Raw genomic sequence first — 19,634 nt, forward strand, 5'->3', positions numbered from 1 at the left:
CGGAGTGCCCGGAGAAAACCCACGCAGGCACAGGGAGAACATGCAAACTCCACAGAGCTGAGCGCAGGATTGGAAACCCAGTTGTCAGAACTGTGATTCCAACGCTTTGCAGCTGTGCCACTGTCCAACCCAAATACCTTGTCATTGTACAAGTTAGTTAAATTTATGTTGAACATGATTTGCAAATCATTGTATTCTTTGTTTATTTGTTTAACACAGTGTCCCAACTTCAATAGAATTAGGTTTATATATTAGTTTTGCGGCAGCACAGTGTTCGACTGGTTTGAGTGTCTGCCTCACAGTTCAGAGGGCCAGGGTTCAAATCGCGGCCCTGCATGTATGGAGTTTGCATTAATTCCTCGTACCTGTGTGGGTTTTCTCTGGGTACTCTGCTTTCCTCCCACATCACCAAAAAATACATGGTAGGTTAATTGAGGACTCTAAATACCCCATAGGTGTGACTGTGAGTGCAAATGATTGTCTTTATGTGCCCTACGATTGGCTGGCAAACAGTTCAGGGTGTACCCCGTCTCCTGTCTGAAGATAGCGGGGATAGGCTGGAGCACACCCATGACCGTTGTGAGGATAAGAGACTTAGAAAATGGATGGTATTCCATACGATGCTCATCACCAGCCTGAAAGAAGTTAGAGAGGCCACCTGAAGTCCAGCACAACGATGTTACGGCTCTCAGCCTCATAATTACTGGCCACATGTCGCAAGGAGAGATAGAGGACGAGGGTTAAAAAAATAATAATAATAATAATAATTCATACATGGGGACCAGTGCACAGCTATGGCAAGTTATGCCAAATTTTCAGCGGCCACACAAGCGTATTGTACCTATGAATTTCAAAGAAGGGACAAATGTTCTGGCAGCACGGTGTACGGTCATTACGTTGGGTCAGAGGCTGCTTCTCTGCAGCCCAAGAGAGCCAGTGCAATGTGGGTCACTTGGTATCCACATCTCTTTGCTGAAAGTTCTGAGGAGTAAAGGATTTTAAGAGCATATAGCCCACAACATTTGGAAGCTGACAGAATGTCTCAATTCCTGTCTATTTTGAAGCCTGATTTCACATAACTTTGCAATTAATTTATGCCTTCATTAATTGTCTGGCTTGTTTGCAAGTCTTTTCTGTGATGTGTCAAATTTCCAAGGCCTTTTACTGATCGTCATCACGAAAATTGACTGGTTAGCACATCTATCTCATAGTTCTGAGAACCTGAGTTCAAATCGTGCCTTGCTTGTCTGATGGTTTGCATGTCCCCCCAGTCCCAGTGTTGGTTCTCCCCTGTTGCTCTGGTTTTCTCCCACGTCCCCAAAACATGGGTGGTAGGTTGATTGAAAACTTTAAATTGCCCTTAGGTGTGATTGTATAGGTAAATGGTTATTTGTATGTGCCCTGCGAATGGCAGGCAACCAGTTCGTGGAGTACCCGGGCTCTTGCCTGAAGATATCTGAGGAAAAGCGGTCCAGAAAATGGAAGGATGGAGAGTAATATAATATAATCATTATAATATAGTGTACAAAGTATAGGACACAATTACATTGAAAAACTAAAATAATGCACATTTTGATTATTATCAACAAGCCAAATAAAATCCTATATTTTCAGCTTGGTTGTGGCAGAAAAAACCCCCAAAAAGGATAGAAAAAAAAAGATTCTGTTTTTTTTCTCCTTAGGATATGTGATTGGATTGATTTGTTTGTTAGGTTGACAGATCAGAGTTTCAAATAAGGGTTTCAAACCAAGGTTAGGATTTCAACTGTGTTCAGTCTTAAGGTTTTAAGTTAAGGTTAGGGCATTAAGTGTTTGGTTATATGTTTCAAGATTAGGCTACTGCTTCAAAAAAAGATGTTTTCAACATTTTTCTTCAAATCATGCTATTAATATGTGAAAGCATGGTGATTTTAACATACTTTGCAATACCATCCATTTATTTTTCTGAGTTAGTGTTCTTATCCACACAAGGGCCAGGGGGAGTGCTGGAGCCTATCCCAGCTATCATTGGGCAGAGGCCGGGGTACACCCTGAACTGGTTGCAAGCCAATCCCAGAGCACATAGACAACATTCGTACTCACAATCACACCTAGGGGCAATTTAGAGTCTCCAATTGATGCATGTTTTTGGGATGTGGGAGTAAACCGGAGTACCCGGAGAAAACGCACTCATGCAAGGGAAGAACATGCAAACTCCACACAGATGGGGCCGGTATTTGAACCTCCCCTTCTCGTCAGAAGGAAGGCCAACCCTTAAATCGTTTGAGTCACCATTCCACCCCATTTCATTAATCTATTTTTTTATGCATTTACTTTTACCTTACACTTTTGAATGCACTGCTACAGGAGAAGTTCTCCTTTTTAATTGTACACTGTGAAGTACGGTATAATGAAAATAAATGACATTTTATTCCACTCTTTCTGATTCTTTTATTGAAACCAGGGTTACAAAGAAGTATTAAGGTTTCAAATTTGGGTTTCAAGACATTGCTAGGTTTTCAGGTTACGGTGTCAAACAAGTATTAAGTTTTTCCAAGCATGGGTTAGAGTTTCAGGCCACAGGGAGTGTGTTTTCTGCTATTATTGAGGAATTATCTATTGCATTGCACAGCCAGCACACAGAATTAAGAATTCATTTCAGTCACTGTCTAAATTAGCTCATGTCAATTCCTGTTTGATATGAAAGGATGAGAGAGAGACAGAGAGAGAGAGAGAGAGAGAGAGGGGGAGGGAGAGAGAGAGAGGAGAGGAGAGAGAGAGAGAGAGAGAGAGAGAGAGAGAGAGCATGTGCAAAAAAGAGAGCACGACTGCGAGAAAGAGAGAGCGCTATCATACCATGGGAAAAAACATGGAGAAATGGAAAAAAAAAAAATTGAGCGGTGGCAGTGGGCTGACGTCTTCCTCCAACCTCGGAATAGCAGCTGGTTTTGGCTCTGGGCCAAATGACTTGACTCCAGCTTGAATTTCACATCCTGCCGTCCTAATGCCCGTAAAACACATCACCACCATCATCGTATAGTTTAGCAACACGGCTGTCAATGGATTTTAAAGTTAATTAGGATGTAGACTGCTGGACGGAGCTGGTGAGGTCTTTGCCCTTTTTGGTACATCATTGTAGTGTATTTGTTCCTTGTGAGGGTAGAAGGTGAAGTGACAACAATAGAAGAAGTCCTAACCCATTTGAAAATGCTTAAATTTAAATTGCCATAAACATGGCTTGAAGGATTAATTTGAAACTCACCTTTGTCAATCTAATGGAAAACCCTAACACTGAGTTGATCCTAAACTGAAACCTTAACCTGAGTTTGTAAACCCTAAACCTGGATTGAAAGCCTTACAACTGCAATATACAAACCAACATATAGTACATTCTTACTTCTTACTACTAACTTGGCACCTTGGCAAATTGTTGCTATGATCGCGTGGGTAACTGCATGATAAAAATCGGAGCTTTGAGATAAAAAATGAGACGATCCTCGTGACATTAGCCCAATTAGAAAGATTGCTTCTGTATACCCCCAATTAAGACCCTAGTTTGAAACCTTCAACCTCATTTGAAATCTAATACTTTCTTTGAATTCCTACCCCTGGTCTGGTTTGAAATCCTAATTTCAAACCCCAGGCTTGAAACCCTAACCCTAACAAGTTTTCAAGCACCAGTAAATAGTTCGTCAATGTGTCGCTTCTGTCATTTTTCCGTCTGACTTCAGTCTCACAGAAGAAAATGGAGATAAGATGAAGAGCAAACACATAATCAATATTACAATCATCTGCAATCACGCCACTGAGCCCAGCTTGTCGAATGGAAAGGATGAGTGGTTCCATTATTGAATGGGAAGGCACAGCCAAGCTACACCAATAATAAACATCGGCAACACAGTCACTCACACAAACGTGCAAAAATGACACACACACACACACACACACAAAGCGCCAAAGCAGGAGGAAAAACTGAGGCGTGGTGGAAAAAGAAAAGATTCTATACATGCTACTCCAACTTTAAATAGCACAACTTTGGAGTGCAATAAGAATCCCTCAAAACAACTTCAAACCCTAGCTTCAAAACCTTTCGTCTGGTTTGAATACTTACTTTATAAACCCTGACTTGAAACCCTAATTTACAAGAGTAAAACTTGTTTGAAAATGTAAGTTGAAAGTTTATCTCTAATGAGTAGGAGTGTCATGATTCATTTGAGCAAAAATTCAATTTGTATCACGATTCATAGTTGCTGATTTGATTCAATGGAAAAATAGTGTCCATATATAGTCTGCATACCAGGCACATTAGGTAAAATGTACTAAATGGATTTTGTTTCTTATAAAGGAATTAGATCATATTAACTGTGGTCATTAAATAATTTCCTGATGTACTTGTAATGCAAAGCTTTACAACAATGATGTCATGATTTTACTAGTTCAACCTGTTTTTGATTAAAAAAGAACTGTTTAATTTGTGTTTGGAATTATGAGTAGGTCCTTGGTAAAATGTAAGCAGTCCTTGGGTGGACCCAAAAATTGAGAATCCCTGTTCTAGGTACAGAATGTCAGTGAAAAATAGAGTGATTGTAAAAGGAATCAAACCAGTGTTTCTTTGAAATACTACACAGACGCACCTCCATAAAAAGTCTGCTGTCCGTATTTCCAAGAAATCGTTTCCTAATACTGAGTCAATCGATTGATTACATTTTAAAATGTTTTTTTAAGGTGATATAGTTTTATCGGAAGGCTAACTTGCCGAGCACATATCAGTCCAGTCGGATAGTTGATAAATAAATCATGACAATGTACTGAATGAATCAGTACATCGCTCCTGATTAGAAACTCTAATAGGCGTTAGAAACCTTTGTATTTCTTTAAAAAACTAATTCTGGTTTTCAACTCCAATTTGAAACACTAACCCTGTTTTGAATCCCTGATTTAAAACCCTACCATGAAACCGTAATTTTATTTTTGATCATCTAATCCGTAACAATTACACTTGTTTTAAAACCTTACATTTAATCCTAACCCTTTTTTGATATCCTAATACAGGCTTCATACCTTCATTTGAAATCCTAAACCTGGTTTGAAACACTAAACCCAAACTTGAAACCCTTAATCTTGTATGATGCCGGATTTGAAACCCTAATCTTGTTATAAAACCCTAATTTAACATCATGAACCTGTATTAAACATACATTTGAACCCCTTACTGAAAGTTCCATAAAGTGGCATAATTTTCAAACACTATACTTGTTTGAAATGCTGACTAGAAAATCTTACCCTAATTTGAAAACCTAACACTTGTATGAAAAACCACCATGCATGAAACCCTAATTTGAAATCCTAATTTCAAATACTAATTTGAAAACCACACCCTTATTAGAAACCCCAATACTTCTTTGAATCCCTAACCATGATTTGAAATCCAAATTTGACAGCGTTATCCTGGTTTGAGACCCGAAAACTTGGTCTAACCCTAACCCTGGTCTAAACCCTTAATTTATAGCCTCAACATGAAACTCTCACCCAGGATTATAAACATTGTTTAAAACTATTTTTAGAAAAATACTTGAAATCCATATGTGATAACTATGCCAGATTTGAAACACAAATACTTGCTTGAAACTCAAATTTAAAACCGTCGTCCTTCGTCTGTGCAATACGAATTCCAACTTGAAGGATTATGATTATAATCAACAAGTCCCTTGCATCATCTCCAGTGGACACAAGTTATACTGTTGCAGGTTCCACAGCTCTAAACAGGGTTTCTGACCTTTAGGAGCTCAACCAATCTCATAAAAAGTTACTTTCACGGGTTAGTGTGAAAGTGCAGTTAAAATCTCCTGGGGTTAGTATCCCATTCCTGACGCTTGCAAATAAACTTATCGGGTGGCCTTACCTTGATTAAAACCACATTGACGGCGTTCTCACCCTTGGCACAGAGGCTGTATCTCCGCTTATAGCGTTCGTACATTGTCTCACTCTTCCAAAAAATAAAAATATATCCAGGGAGAGCGGAGTGAAAGAAAATCTAACGAGCCAAGCTTCACATCTGGACTCGGAGGCAGCCACTGCACCCTCCTCCTCCTCTTTTTTTTCCCTCCCAAAAACTCAAGTACAGCCTCTGGCTGACTTGGGCCCACCTCCTTCCTGGGCTCAGTGAATGTCCCCCTCTGTCTCCTTCAGTTGACAACAACACGAGTTCATATACAGTAGGACCGATGACATTTCAGCCATTGTACGCTCAGTTGACACAATAAGGCGAGTGGGAGAGGGTCAACGCCCTCTAGTGGGTGGGGGAAGAACCAGAGGGAAGCTCCTGGGGGGCGACTCCCAGATAGTGAGGAAAAGCAAGGTGAGCACATATGATGGCGTCTGTGTCACTGAATTTTCTCAATCAAGAAAACTAGAAGCCGAAGCCCTTGAGAGCCCTTCTATTATGTTACATGAGCTTCAGTTGCCATCTCTGAAAAAAAAAAAAAAAAAATTAAAAACACTGTTTCCATTAAAAATAAAAACAAAAATCTGCTAGTCTTACTAATCATCATCAACACGTGGAATGTACCTGTAATGGACCTTGTAACTTATTTTCAAGTTGAAAGAGGAAAAATGTCCAAGGAACAGTATTGCTTTTCATGACAATAATGAATAAAAAAGTAAATAGGCCAGTTGATGTCAAGGCTATGCGGTTCAGAATTATATAGGCTAAACCTATCGTGTAGAGGTGTAATGACTCCTTTTAGCAATGATTTGATTCATATCATGATTCATGGTTGTCAATTTGATTCAAGAATGATAGTGGTTCATTTAAAACAAAACCATGCAAAACAACTCATGGCTAGAAATCGATTCAGTACATTTTCAGCTAAAAAAATTATCCCTTGGCCAAGCACCAACCCTTGTATAAAACCCTAACCCAGATTTTTTACCAATTTTTTTAAGGCCTAAATTGAAACCCTTACCCAGGCATGAAACTTTATTTTGAAACCCTAACGTTTGCTTGACACTCTAATTTGAAACCCAAGCCCAGGCTTGAAACCCTAACCCTTGTTGAAAAACCTAAACAAGGCTTCAGACACAAACACTGGTATCCAAGCTGAATCTGAAACCATGACCCAATCTTGAAATTCTATTTTGAAACCCTAGTCCTTGTTTGGAACCTCAACTCGTACTTTAAATCTTCATTTGAAACCTGAACTTGAAACCCTAACCCGGACCTAACTTGTACAATTTGGAACTGGACTTCTGACAGTATGACCCTACAATTATTTCCTAAGAGAAAAATAGTTTCCCCATCCAAACAAATCTGTGGTCGACTAGTTCACATCCAGACCTTACAGGATCCACTATAATCATGGCATTAGGGACTAGAAATGGCATATTTCACTGTTTATTATCACTGGGTGGAGGGGGGACACGGCTGAGTGGCTGCCAAGCATTTGGAAGATTACTGGCGGCTATAGTCTGCGCTCTCTCAAGACTCATCCACATATCCTAGAGGGAAAAAAAAAAAAAAACTGGCTGCGCTTGATGATGTGTCACCAAAAAAAAGAAGGGGGGGAAGCAGAGGATTAACTTTACAACATTTCTTTTATTCTGAATCAATGCACGTCTTGGTCTAAAAGAACTGTGATCCGAGAAAATCTGACAAGAATTGCAATCAACGGAAGAAGGACAACAATGGGGGTGGCCAGTAGCCAATGCAGGTTTTTGTGTAAGTATAGTAGGGAGGGTAGTTGACAAGATGGAGACCACATCAGGTGGAACCATATTCGTCCCCGATGTGACTCCCCTGACCTCTGATCCTAGTGTCACTTATCTGCTAAATAAATGAGGTGTTTGGCACGCGCTAACTCAACAGTACTGCCAAGCACCAGGGGTTTGACAAGGTTGAGCTGGTGTCAATCACACATTTCATTTCAATACCACTCATGGCTTGTTGTGGATGAACAGTTAAAACGGCAGCCGGTAATTCTGGGGAGGGTGATTGCGATATTTTGAGAGCGCAAGATGGAGAGGAGGAGAGAGAGAGAGATAGTGGGAAAAAGATGAGATGAGCTCATCAAAGAGAAACAAGCGCAGGGGTCCCAGTAATTACATTTACCATATTGGTCAGTCATATTTGTAATCATTTGTTTTTACTTGTTTCTATGCTGGTCCATTAAATATTGTCTCACATGAACATGGTCCATGGTGCAAAACTGGTTATGACTGCTGCTCCAAAGAAATGTCCCATTTGAGGCCCCTTTGAGGAAGTCACCTAACCCCTTGGGTGTCAGAAAGCTGCTCAATAAATGGAATCCCAAATATTTTTTGTCTGCTTGCCTGGGGCAAGACTAGGTGCCCCAATCCATCATTATCCAACAAAGAAGCAATGTAAGGTGGAAACGATTAATGAATTATCCATCCATCCATTTTCTTAGCCGCTCATCCTCACAAGGGTCATGGGGGAGTGCTGGAGCCTGTCCCAGCTGTCAATGGGCTGGAGGCAGGGTAAACCCTGAACTGGTTGCCAGCCAATCACAGGGCACATGGAGACAGACAATAGTCACACTCACAATCACACCTAAGGGCAATTTAGAGTGTCCAATTACTGTTACATGTTTTTGGGATGTGGGAGGGAACCGGAGTGGCCGGAGAAAAACCCATGCAGGCACGGGGAGAACATGCAAACGCCACACAGGCGGGGCCGGGATTGTACCCGGGTTCTCAGAACTTTGAGGCCAACGCTTTACAACTGCTCCACCGTGCCGCCCCGATTAATAAATTCATGAGAAATTGTTCAATGTGACAAAAGCTGTTTTTGTGTGGTTGGTCTTTTTTACAAAAGGCCATGTTTGTAAAAACTAAGAAAAAAAAATGTCAACCACAAGGGTTAGTTATGCAGCCGCTTTTAAAAGAAAAGTATTATCAAATGTACAACCCGGAAGCAGCACGGCAGTTCAAAACGAGAGCTCAAACTATGTAGAAATGACTGTAATGGGCACATGAAGAAAAATAAATGGGCACACCCATGCAAAAAAATATAATGCTCGCTTTTTTTAATGTGCCATTATGCTTGTTTCTACGGAGTTTGAGCTCTTGTTGTTTTGATAGCGATCTCACGCTACAGAAGAGCTGCTACAAATCGTAACCAAACGGCGGACAAGAGGCTGGGGTATTAGCACTGTAGAGCTTAGCCTCAAAGCACTGACAATAATGAGGAATACAGGGAACAAAGACTCTTCGGATTAAAAAAAATGGCACAGAGAGATGCACCTAAGGTAGCTACAATGGATCTTTTTCATGATTCGTGATGAGTCAGATGCTTCTTTTGAAGGCTTGGCCTAGGATAGGTCGTGGATAAACTACACTAAGCACAAAATGTTTTATACACACAATTAATGCAAAAAAAAAATGTTTTTTCACAAAGTTTAAGTTAAACCGTGTTAAATAGTTTATTTAAGACTGTAATATGTGTTATCAACAGTATTGATAAAATGCATTGAGAATTTATTTTAGTTGGTTGAGGGATTCTGTTCTGACAATTACAGGGACCAAGACAAGCGTGTCCTGTGGGCCGTCCGAATATATATACATTACCGCTACATCAGCACATGCACAAAGATTATTACGAATGATTGTTGTTCAGACATTTTTTTGAAAAACAATCAAGTACAAAAAAAAACTAGCAAAATAGAAACACAGATAATTCCCAATATTTGGAGCATATGGATAGCAGCAAATTGGTCGTTTGCATTGTACATTGGAGAAGGGTTTTCCTGATTTTTTTAGGTCAACTTTGGGTGTGCGCTTTATATTTCAAGACACATGATACAAATGACGGTACCTTTCCTCAACCAGATTTATTGTAAATATCACACACCAACATGATGAGAAATAGTAATTCCTACAGAGTACCAAGACCCCAGGCCAGTAATTAAAAAAAATGAAATTGTGTGCTCTTCAAACTGACAAACTACCAGTTCAACCAAGTCTTTTCTTGTATGATACAACTCTCATCTAATGCAACACTAAAATATTCTCATGATTGGAGACCTGAGTGCAACTGTGTGTCAGAAGCCATACTAATGTCTGATGTTCTCTGTTCAATGGTGTGGTGGGACAGTTGGAGGTCTGATATCATTTGTTTTACATTTTGGTTTTCAGGACACAAGATTTAACCGACATCGCTGAGGCTTTTTTTTGTTTGTTTTTTAAATAAATTTCCCTCCATTGTATGGCTTTTTAACCCTTGCAATGTTCCAAGCCACTTGATATGATGAAAGCATTCGCCTCTAGATGCTGTATTTAAAAACAAAAAACAAAAATAACTGCCTGTGTTTTTCTGTGCGATTTTTCATAGTGACAACTTGTAACTGGACAGTTTAGTCCCTTTTGGAAACTCCAGGTCAATGTTAACATGGAGTGAGATGAAGTGAAGATTTGAAGCTGTGAAATGCAACAGACATCTGACACATTAGCCTGAGCGTGGCTGGCCCTTGCGTTCAACAACAAAAAATCTGAGGTCTCCTGCTCTGGTAAAAATATTGTGTTCATCCACATATTTTCGTTTGACTGCATTTTTCCCTGGCATTTTGAGAGTGAAATTGACAAATTATTTTCTCCAAAGATCACCATACGACTGGGAAACTTTAAGCTATTTTCATTCAATGCGAAAGCCAGCAAAATGCCCAATCAAGGACCTATCCCCTCCATCACAGAGCTCATTGCCAAGTCGGCAGCAAAAGAGACCACTCCCCGAACTGGAGCCCAGCTGTCCGGTAACTGGACGGATTTCTTCAGCCTACTCTCCCACCCGGTAACTGGGCGAGTTTCTCTAGCCTACTCTCCCACTTGCAGCTTAGCAGAAAAATGTAAAATCTTCTTTTGTCCCTTGCATGCAGCTGCATACATTAGTAATGGCAGCTCTGTAAATGTAGAAAATAAACAAACGACATGACGCTATAGACCTCAACCAATCAGCGTTTGTTAGCGCAGCCTGCCCCCTCAGGGCGGAGGATAGAAGAAAAATCATTGTAATCATCTTTGTCATGAACATGCATGCATGCATGCACACGAAAGTTGTTCCCTGAGTGACTATGATTTGGATCATTAGTAGGAAATCACTGGCAAATAAAGGACATCCCAGGCTGCCCAACTAAACCCCATGAACCTAGAACCTCTACCAAAAAAAAAAAAAACATAAAAAGAGATATAGTCTGATGTAGCCTGGCAAAGTGTAGATAAACCAATCAAATTTTAAAGGTGTTGAATTGGCAGAATGGCATTTCATCAGTCAGGCTGGAGGTGCATAAAACTAACAGCTGCCACACTTAATTGTCACAATGATTTTTATACTTGTTTATTTTATGTAGCAGTTTGATATCCTCACACTCATTTAAGTTTCATGAGATGCTATTGCGCGAAGCGATTTGCATATTTCAACATATCATGCTAGACTGGAATTCAATGTGTTGCTGCAGCAAGTTGTTCCTGTATAATAAATTACAACCAACATGGTTTTGATCCATAGATAGCATTATGACATAATGTGTAAGGGGGAAAAAAACAGCATGATTGTTGCATTGCGTCTTCACTGTGAGATCATGCAACTCAGGCAACACTCTAGCCCTCTACTGCAGTGTGTTCAGCCTCGGTTAATATGGCACATTTAACAGGAGCAAAATGCATGAAAGGAGTGAAGGATGAGGGAAGGCTGCCCTCTGTTGGCAAGTGCTGCTTACAAGGATGGAGAGGAAACATCAGGGTTTTGGGGAAAAATAAATAAAGAATGCCAATGTGAAACCGCAAGCCTGGAATATGCGGAAAGCCACTCATGCTTTCAGCTGCCTAGGAATCTGTCAGTCAGCAACATTTTGGGGAGAAGATGGCCTCCATGTGCTTGTGCATGTATAAACCAAAGAGGTAATTTTTCAAAGTTTAAACTCCGTGCAAAAGTTCACTTTAAAAACAGACAATATCAAACATGAATGCCTTAGTCAAAAGGAAAGAATAACCTGGGGGCTACAAATATGTCGCTTACACCTCAAAGTGCATGTAAGCAAATTTTGCCTCATTACTCTCGTCGGCTTTCACATGATTTACTCCAGACTTGCTAAGTGACATATATCGCTGCTTGTAGAACCATGCTTGCCAAAGACTAAATCACCAAAGTTCAGTGTGACGCAGCAGAAGAATACACTGCTGCTCGGCAGCAATTCTCTCTTCAGTGTGAGTTTTCTTTGTTTGGAGGTTGACAATTGAAGATATCATATTTTATAATATCATATATATAATCATATTTAGGATGGCAGAAAGAGAGGGCTGAGTATATAGTGAGCCCTCGTGCCTCATCATGTTTTTACCTTTCCTCAGCTACTGAATGAAAAACTCACCTATTCCCATTTTTGCTTGCTTTCTCTAACACCCCCGTGCCACAAGATGGCATCAAAGAATATAAACATAGGAAGGTGATACTTAGTATCAAAGTACTTTATATTGAGATTTACTTCAACTGAGAGACAAGTGTTGAATACTGAAGATGAGCAAAGTCTGGCCTGGGTTGTTAGTGAAAGTTATAGTCTTCACAGAAAGTGCATGCAAGTTTGCACTTCCAGTGCTCTTCAATATATATACTCTATATGTAATATTATATATAATACTCTTCAAGCCATTTATTTTTAAAGCTAATTCTGATTAAATAGCAATGCTTAGAGTTATTGTCGGCAAAATGTGTCTAAGCAATTAAAACTGAATCAAAATCCTTCTCTTTTATTTCACCCACAGCACAGAGAGGAAGGCCTGGGGGATTGTAAATTGAGGACAAACAAGGCAACACTAGATGAATTTTGTGTCATGATGATTGTAAGACCCTACAACAAATAATCCAAACGCAAGGTCACGGTAAACGTTTGGCTTCCAAGATATTGCCAACGGCCAATCAAAGCTATGGCTGCAAGGAGTACTCAAATGTTTCAAGTATTTCAAGTCGAAAAAATGCTTGGATTTTTCTTCTGCCTCAGGGATCCATTTATTGAACTCATTTACAGCTAAACATACCAGTTGTATACAATCGGGAAAATAAGTATTTGAACATCCTACGATTTTGCAAGTTCTCCGACTTTGAAGTCATGGAGGGAGTCTGAAATTTTAATCTTCGAAGCATGTCCACTGTGAGAGACATCATCTAAAAAAAAAAATCCAGAAATCACAACATATGTATGATCTTTTTTAAATTTATTTATTTGTATGATACTAAGGCCAAGGGACAAAATATAATTACAAGGAGTCCTCGGGTTACAACATCCTCGACCTACGACATTTCGACTTTACGGCGACCGTATCTCGTCTGCCATTTTGTCCACAGCACTAAACTAGTGTTTCTGCTTAGCTAATGCATATTGATTATCTGTGTTTGTGCGCCGGGAGTGTATTTGTCTTTTTCTCCCACCTTCTTCCACATTATGGCCCAAAAGAAGAAAGCTGGGTTTTTTTTAGCATTGCTGGTCCGGCCAAAATAAATGCAATTACCATGGAAACGAAACTTAAAATCATAAAAAGATTGGAGAAAGGAGTAAGACAGACAAACATCGGTAAAGACTTTAGCTTCAGTCGGTTGACCATGGTGATTATTTTAAAGGACAAAGCCCGTAAATTTAGCGCATGTGAATGGTTTCGCCCTAATGAAGGATACAGTGATCACAAGGCAAGGGTCTTCAATCATTGCCGAGATGGGAAGATTACTTACATTATGGATCGAGGATCAGAATCAACGTAAGCTTAATATCAGTCAAGTGTTCATCAAGGGAAAAGGCACGACGTATTTTCCTAACTTTGAAAGAGCAGAAAGGCAGGGACGCTGAGGAGGAATTTACCGCTAGCAATGGCTACCTGCACATGCTTCCATAGCAATAGCTAAGCACAGCCTCCATTCATTCTTCACCATCCACCTCTCACTGCAATGGTAAGTACAGCATCTTGTTTTTTTGTATTTTGATGCATTTATTTTTTTTTTATACGAAGTACCCACATACACCCATTTTCTGAGCCACTTATCCTCACGAGGTTTGCGTGAATGTTGAAATTTTGGTCAAGATTTTTGGCAGGAATCATGTTAGTTGACAGAAATTATTTGATTTTGAGTGTATCATGAAAATGACCTGGCGGGCTGAATGTGGCCCCTGGGTCTTGCATTGTTTATGATGCTAATTATCACTATGCATCAGCAATGATGATGATGATGATGATTATTACAACAACAATAACAAGCAGCCACAGCTCCACTGTGGGGTCTTACCATAGAAGAGTTGGTCTCATCTGTTTCTTCTGTGGCACAGGTGGTCCCGGTGTGTTCCAACATGATCACCTTCACCGCTACAGACAACAGACGCACACACACATGCACACGCACACAGATGTGGACACAAACACACACACACACACAGATATCAGGGGGTGGGTGTCATGACAAAGCAGAGGCATGCAGGAATCAATAACAAGGGAGACATTTTTATCCTGGCTCCTTACCGGTAAACATACAGAGCCGCATGCAGAGACACACACAAACTGGAGTAAGAGTTGCCTGGAGTGATAACTTGCTTTGACCTACGTCTTAATTTTCTGCAGAGGATGTTTTTCATGTGATCCCCAAAGCTTTTTTTTTTTTTTTCAGGGCTCAAGACTACCAAAATTAACGGACATGAGACCTTTTTTTTTTCCAGTGTGCACTAGTAAACACTTCATCAGGTGACACTTGCACGAGTGCCTGTTTCAGTGCTCCCTTTCATACAGTCGCCCTATATAAGATATGTTGGTAGAAAGTCGCCATCTTTTTCACTGCTTTAGTCAATCTTCACCTGCTTGATTGTAATAAAGAAAGATCACGGTGAAGAGATAGCACATTCTCATTATTATGAATGGCTGTGCGTATGGCCATTCAGCGTTAATTCGTGCAAAACGTTCCAAAAAGCTGCGACGGGTGCAACAAAAGACGGAAAATTCAGGAATGTTAAACAGAGCACCTGATTCATACCTGTCAACTCGTACGGTTTAGCCGTAGTCCATACGGATTTTGTGGTGAATCTTACTTATACGGCACATGGTACATCGCAAATCATACGGATTCTGAAAATTTCCGTTTGCTTTTGCCCAGAACGGCACTAGTCAACTCTATTATGGGGAAAACCCAAACCCGGGGAATTCCAAAAGTAGCCTGCATCAAAGACTTTTGTCGCAGCAGCCATGATCTTTAGCCCAGCGGCAGAAGTTGATGAATGAAGAAAATGAGAGAGAAGGTAGCGTTGAAGAGGCCAGTGTGAAGGACCAGGAAGTGCCAATGATTAGTAAGGGGGGAGTCAGAAAGCCACTACAAAGGATGAAAAATGGAAAGGCAGTTGGTCCTGATGACATACCGGTAGAGGTATGGAAGCAATTTGGAGAGATGGCTGTGGAGTTTTTGACCAACTTATTCAACAGAATATTAGCTGAGGTAAGGATGCCTGAAGAATGGAGGAAAAGTGTTCTAGTTCCCATTTTTAAGAACAAAGGGGATGTTCAGAGCTGTGGGAACTATAGAGGAATAAAGTTGATGAGCCACACAATGAAGTTATGGGAAAGAGTAGTGGAGGCTAGACTCAGGACAGAAGTAAGTATCTGCGAGCAACAGTATGGTTTCATGCCTAGAAAGAGTACCACAGATGCATTATTTGCCTTGAGGATGCTCGTGGAAAAGTACAGAGAAGGTCAGAAGGAGCTACATTGTGTCTTTGTGGATCTAGAGAAAGCCTATGACAGAGTACCAAGAGAGGAACTGTGGTACTGCATGCGTAAGTCTGGTGTGGCAGAGAAGTATGTTAAAATAGTACAGGACATGTATGATGGCAGCAGAACAATGGTGAGGTGTGCCTTAGGTGTGACAGAAGAATTTAAGGTGGAGGTGGGACTCCATCAGGGATCAGCTCTGAGCCCCTTCCTGTTTGCAGTGGTAATGGATAGGCTGACAGATGAGGTTAGACTGGAATCCCCTTGGACCATGATGTTCGCAGATGATATTGTGATATGCAGCGAAACCAGGGAGCATGCAGAGGAACAATTAGAAAGATGGAGACATGCACTGGAAAGGAGAGGAATGAAGATTAGCCGAAGTAAAACAGAATATATGTGCGTGAATGAGAAAAGTGGAGGGGGAAGAGTGAGGCTACAGGGAGAAGAGATAGCGAGGGTGGAGGACTTAAAATATTTAGGGTCAACAATCCAGAGCAATGGTGAGTGTGGTAAGGAAGTGAAGAAACAGGTCCAAGCAGGTTGGAACAGCTGGCAGAAGGTGTCTGGTGTGTTATGTGACAGAAGAGTCTCTGCTAGGATGAAGGGCAAAGTTTAGAAAACAGTGGTGAGGCCGGCCATGATGTACGGATTAGAGACGGTGGCACTGAAGAAACAACAGGAAGCGGAACTGGAGGTAGCAGAAATGAAGATGTTGAGGTTCAGGTTGGATAGGATTAGAAATGAGCTCATTAGAGGGACAGCCAAAGTTGGATGTTTTGGAGACAAGATTCAAGAGAGCAAACTTTGATGGTTTGGACATGTTCAGAGGCGACAGAGTGAGTATATTGGTGGAAGGGTGCCGAGAATGGACCTGCCAGGCAAAAAAGCAAGAGAAAGACCAAAGAGAAGGTTTATGGATGTGGTGAGGGAAGACAGGAGGGCAGTTGGGGTTAGAGAAGAAGAAGCAGAAAATAGGCCAAGATGGAAAAAGATAACACGCTGTGGCGACCCCTAACGGGACAAGCCGAAAGGAAAAGAAGAAGAAGAAATGTTGATTTAGATTAGCAAAATACTTTCATTTCTGGTAATTTTCCAGTAAATCCTTGGCCCGGATCGAGCACCACCGAGCTGAACCGAATGGCTGGCAACCAGTTCAGGGTGTACCCAAGCTCCTGCCTGTTGACAGCTGGGATAGGCTCCAGCAATCCCCACGACCCTCGTGAGGAAAAAGCGGCAAAGAAAATTGATGGATGGCTATTATAAGCATTTGTGTGTAAAAATTTTTGGAGACGTTTTACAAAAGTTATTCTGATCTTTTAGATGTCATTAGGATTGCATGTCAGGCCGGGTACAATGTGCTATTGTGAATCATGGCTCAGGGATCGGAGATTCCCAATCTTTGTGACAGTTAAAATTTAACATCTCTGGTCTAAGCAGGGTTCCTACACATTTGAGATTTGTCTGAATTTTGTCCAGACCCTAATTTCCTGAGTTCTTGGTAAACAATTAAATACATTTGAGTAAATTGTTTGTGTATTTTTAGCCAAACAACATAATTCCCTCAATCATTTTCAAAATTTTTCAGTAAACAAGAGAAAAAAAAAACCTAACAGTCCATTTACTTCAAAGTTAACTTTCAGGTCCATAACCTGGATGATTGAGAATCAACACATACATAAAGAAAAGCACAGCACTCCAGCGATCCTTGTGAGGATAAGCAGCTTGGAAAATGGACGGATGGATAGTTTTTAACAGACACATTGGTATTTTTTATTAATATTGTGACAGTAGGTCAAATATGACTTGGGCTACAATCACACTGCATGGAATGATGCCTAATTAGTGTTCTTTTTTTGTTAAATCCATTTTTTTTTATGTAATCCTCGACATTTCATAAACAGATCTGCCATCTTCTCTGAATGAAACAAGTCTATGACATCATAAGCATACATGCAAAACGGGACATCTCGTTGTGCACGCGCACAAAAATGCGGCACCGTGTTAATGGACCCAAATAATTAAATTTAAATAATATAAATTATAATTTAAATTTAAATATTTTTTGGAACTAGAGCCAGCCACCACATTCTTATATTTATCAGTTATAAAATATCTTCTTTTAGATACTCACTGTTTCCAGTTCCTTTGTCCGTCGTTGCATTAGTGTGTTTTTTCGAATTGTCACATTTGTCACCTTTTGATGACTTACAGGTCAGATGAGAGCAATTTGCTAATCCATATTGTCCTAAAATTGGATATAAATCTGATTTATAGCCACATGAACAAGATCTTGGTCAGATTTGAAAAAAATCTGAATTGTACTGTTCACATTGGCATGAAAAATCAGGTGTATGTAAGGCCGGGTACAATGTGCTATTAAAACATTAACATTGTTAAACAAAAACATTAAAATTGACATGCAGTATGAACACAGCCTGAGGCAAATAAACTATTAGCCTAATAATATTTACATGACAATGTTGATGCAAAAGCTCGGGGTGGCAACACCATGCTCAGTTGGTGTTGGTTGACTCAACGGTGGCATACATTTTTTTTGGGTCATCTTGCAAAACATCAACGATGAAGTGTTCAGTTTATATCCGTCCATTTTTGTGCCAGACATTTTAATCACTTAATTGTAGTTTTGAGTTTTCTCCACGTTGTTTTTTTCCTGCTCATCTGCAAGTTCATTTAAATTTTATTTTAACTCAAGACATTCGTAAGGTGTACATTAAAAGCTGCTCATGTACATGAATTATAGAATTTTCAGGGCCAATCAGAATCAAGTATTCACCAAGTCCATGGTACAATTCTTTGTGCTTTTACAGACATTGTAGCTGCGCTTCTAATGGTGTTTTTGTTTTTTGTCTTACAAAATAGAACTGTTGCAACAGTCTTGGAGACATTAATAATGATCCATACAATTGTTTCCATTTTCCATACTTTTCCAGAACAGGAAATTGCCAAAATCAAATTACAAAGTTTTCCATACTTGCGAAGGAACAGTGTCCAAAGAACAAGTCGTAATATAAAATTGTGTACTATATTGTTCTTTGTATGGCTCCTTCAAATCGGTTTGTCCCTTCCATTACCATAAGCTTAGATGTGAATGAATATAACACATACCTTTACCAAGGTCGACTTTGGGATTTCCATCTTCCACCGTCCCTGCTAAAGCATCTCTGCCTAGAGACAGATCACTCTCAGATGCTTCCAAAGCACCTGACTCATTGGGTGCCTCAGGAAGCTCCTCCGAATGGAAGTTGGGCTCCAAACCAGTGGCAGTTTCCTCCGAAATGGCAGTGGGTTCCACTGATGTCTGCAAACATATGTCGCTTTGGTTTTGCGTAACACCATCTTGTTCCTCCACAATGAATTGCTCAGTCGACCGGTGCTCTTCGAAGGGGTTACTTTCCTCGACGGGGTGGAATATGTCTATTGTGCAACTTCCGACCGACTGGAAACTGATGTCATCGTCGCTCAAAAAGCCGTGGGTTAGGCCCGAATCTGGATCAACGTCGGATATGACTTTCGGTGAGCACTCTGATTTCTCTTGTGTTTCCTCTCCAGATGGTACAGCAATGTCAGCATCCTCCATCAAATTTAACTCAGAAAAAGTCTCCCGACAAACAGTGTGCTGACAAGGGTCTTGTTGCCACTCTGACATATACTCCCGACTAGCTGTTTCCTGATTTTGTTCTGGGCTGTTTACATCTGGCAGAGGGTCTCCCTCTCCTGGAGGTGGAACATCCGATTCTAGGCTTACATCACTTCCACCCAGAGGTGGGAGGTCTTTGTGCACTAAAGCCTCGTTCTGGGCTTTCTCCTCGGTTAAAGAGGGTACGTCACAAAGCTCCAGGGTATGAGTCAATGCTTTGCCATTCTGGTAAGACTCCTGGACTGGAGTG

General features: G+C 40.5%; 1 protein-coding gene across 9 annotated transcripts in view; it reads right to left on the reverse strand.

Moving 5' to 3' along the window:
- Positions 1 to 19,634, reverse strand: part of LOC133498208 (A-kinase anchor protein 13) — a 150,710-nt gene that overhangs the window by 75,740 nt on the left and 55,336 nt on the right. For all 9 annotated transcript variants that reach the window (XM_061814771.1, XM_061814766.1, XM_061814770.1 and 6 more), the window contains 2 exons: positions 18,853 to 19,634; positions 14,261 to 14,337 (listed from right to left, as the gene is read on the reverse strand). The exon at positions 18,853 to 19,634 is cut by the window's right edge and continues 479 nt beyond it. In XM_061814771.1, coding sequence (XP_061670755.1) covers positions 14,261 to 14,337; positions 18,853 to 19,634 — 859 coding nt within the window. The remainder of the gene's footprint in view (positions 1 to 14,260; positions 14,338 to 18,852) is intronic.

Source organism: Syngnathoides biaculeatus, chromosome 3, assembly GCF_019802595.1.
Source record: "Syngnathoides biaculeatus isolate LvHL_M chromosome 3, ASM1980259v1, whole genome shotgun sequence".
Classification (NCBI taxonomy): Eukaryota; Metazoa; Chordata; class Actinopteri; order Syngnathiformes; family Syngnathidae; genus Syngnathoides; species Syngnathoides biaculeatus.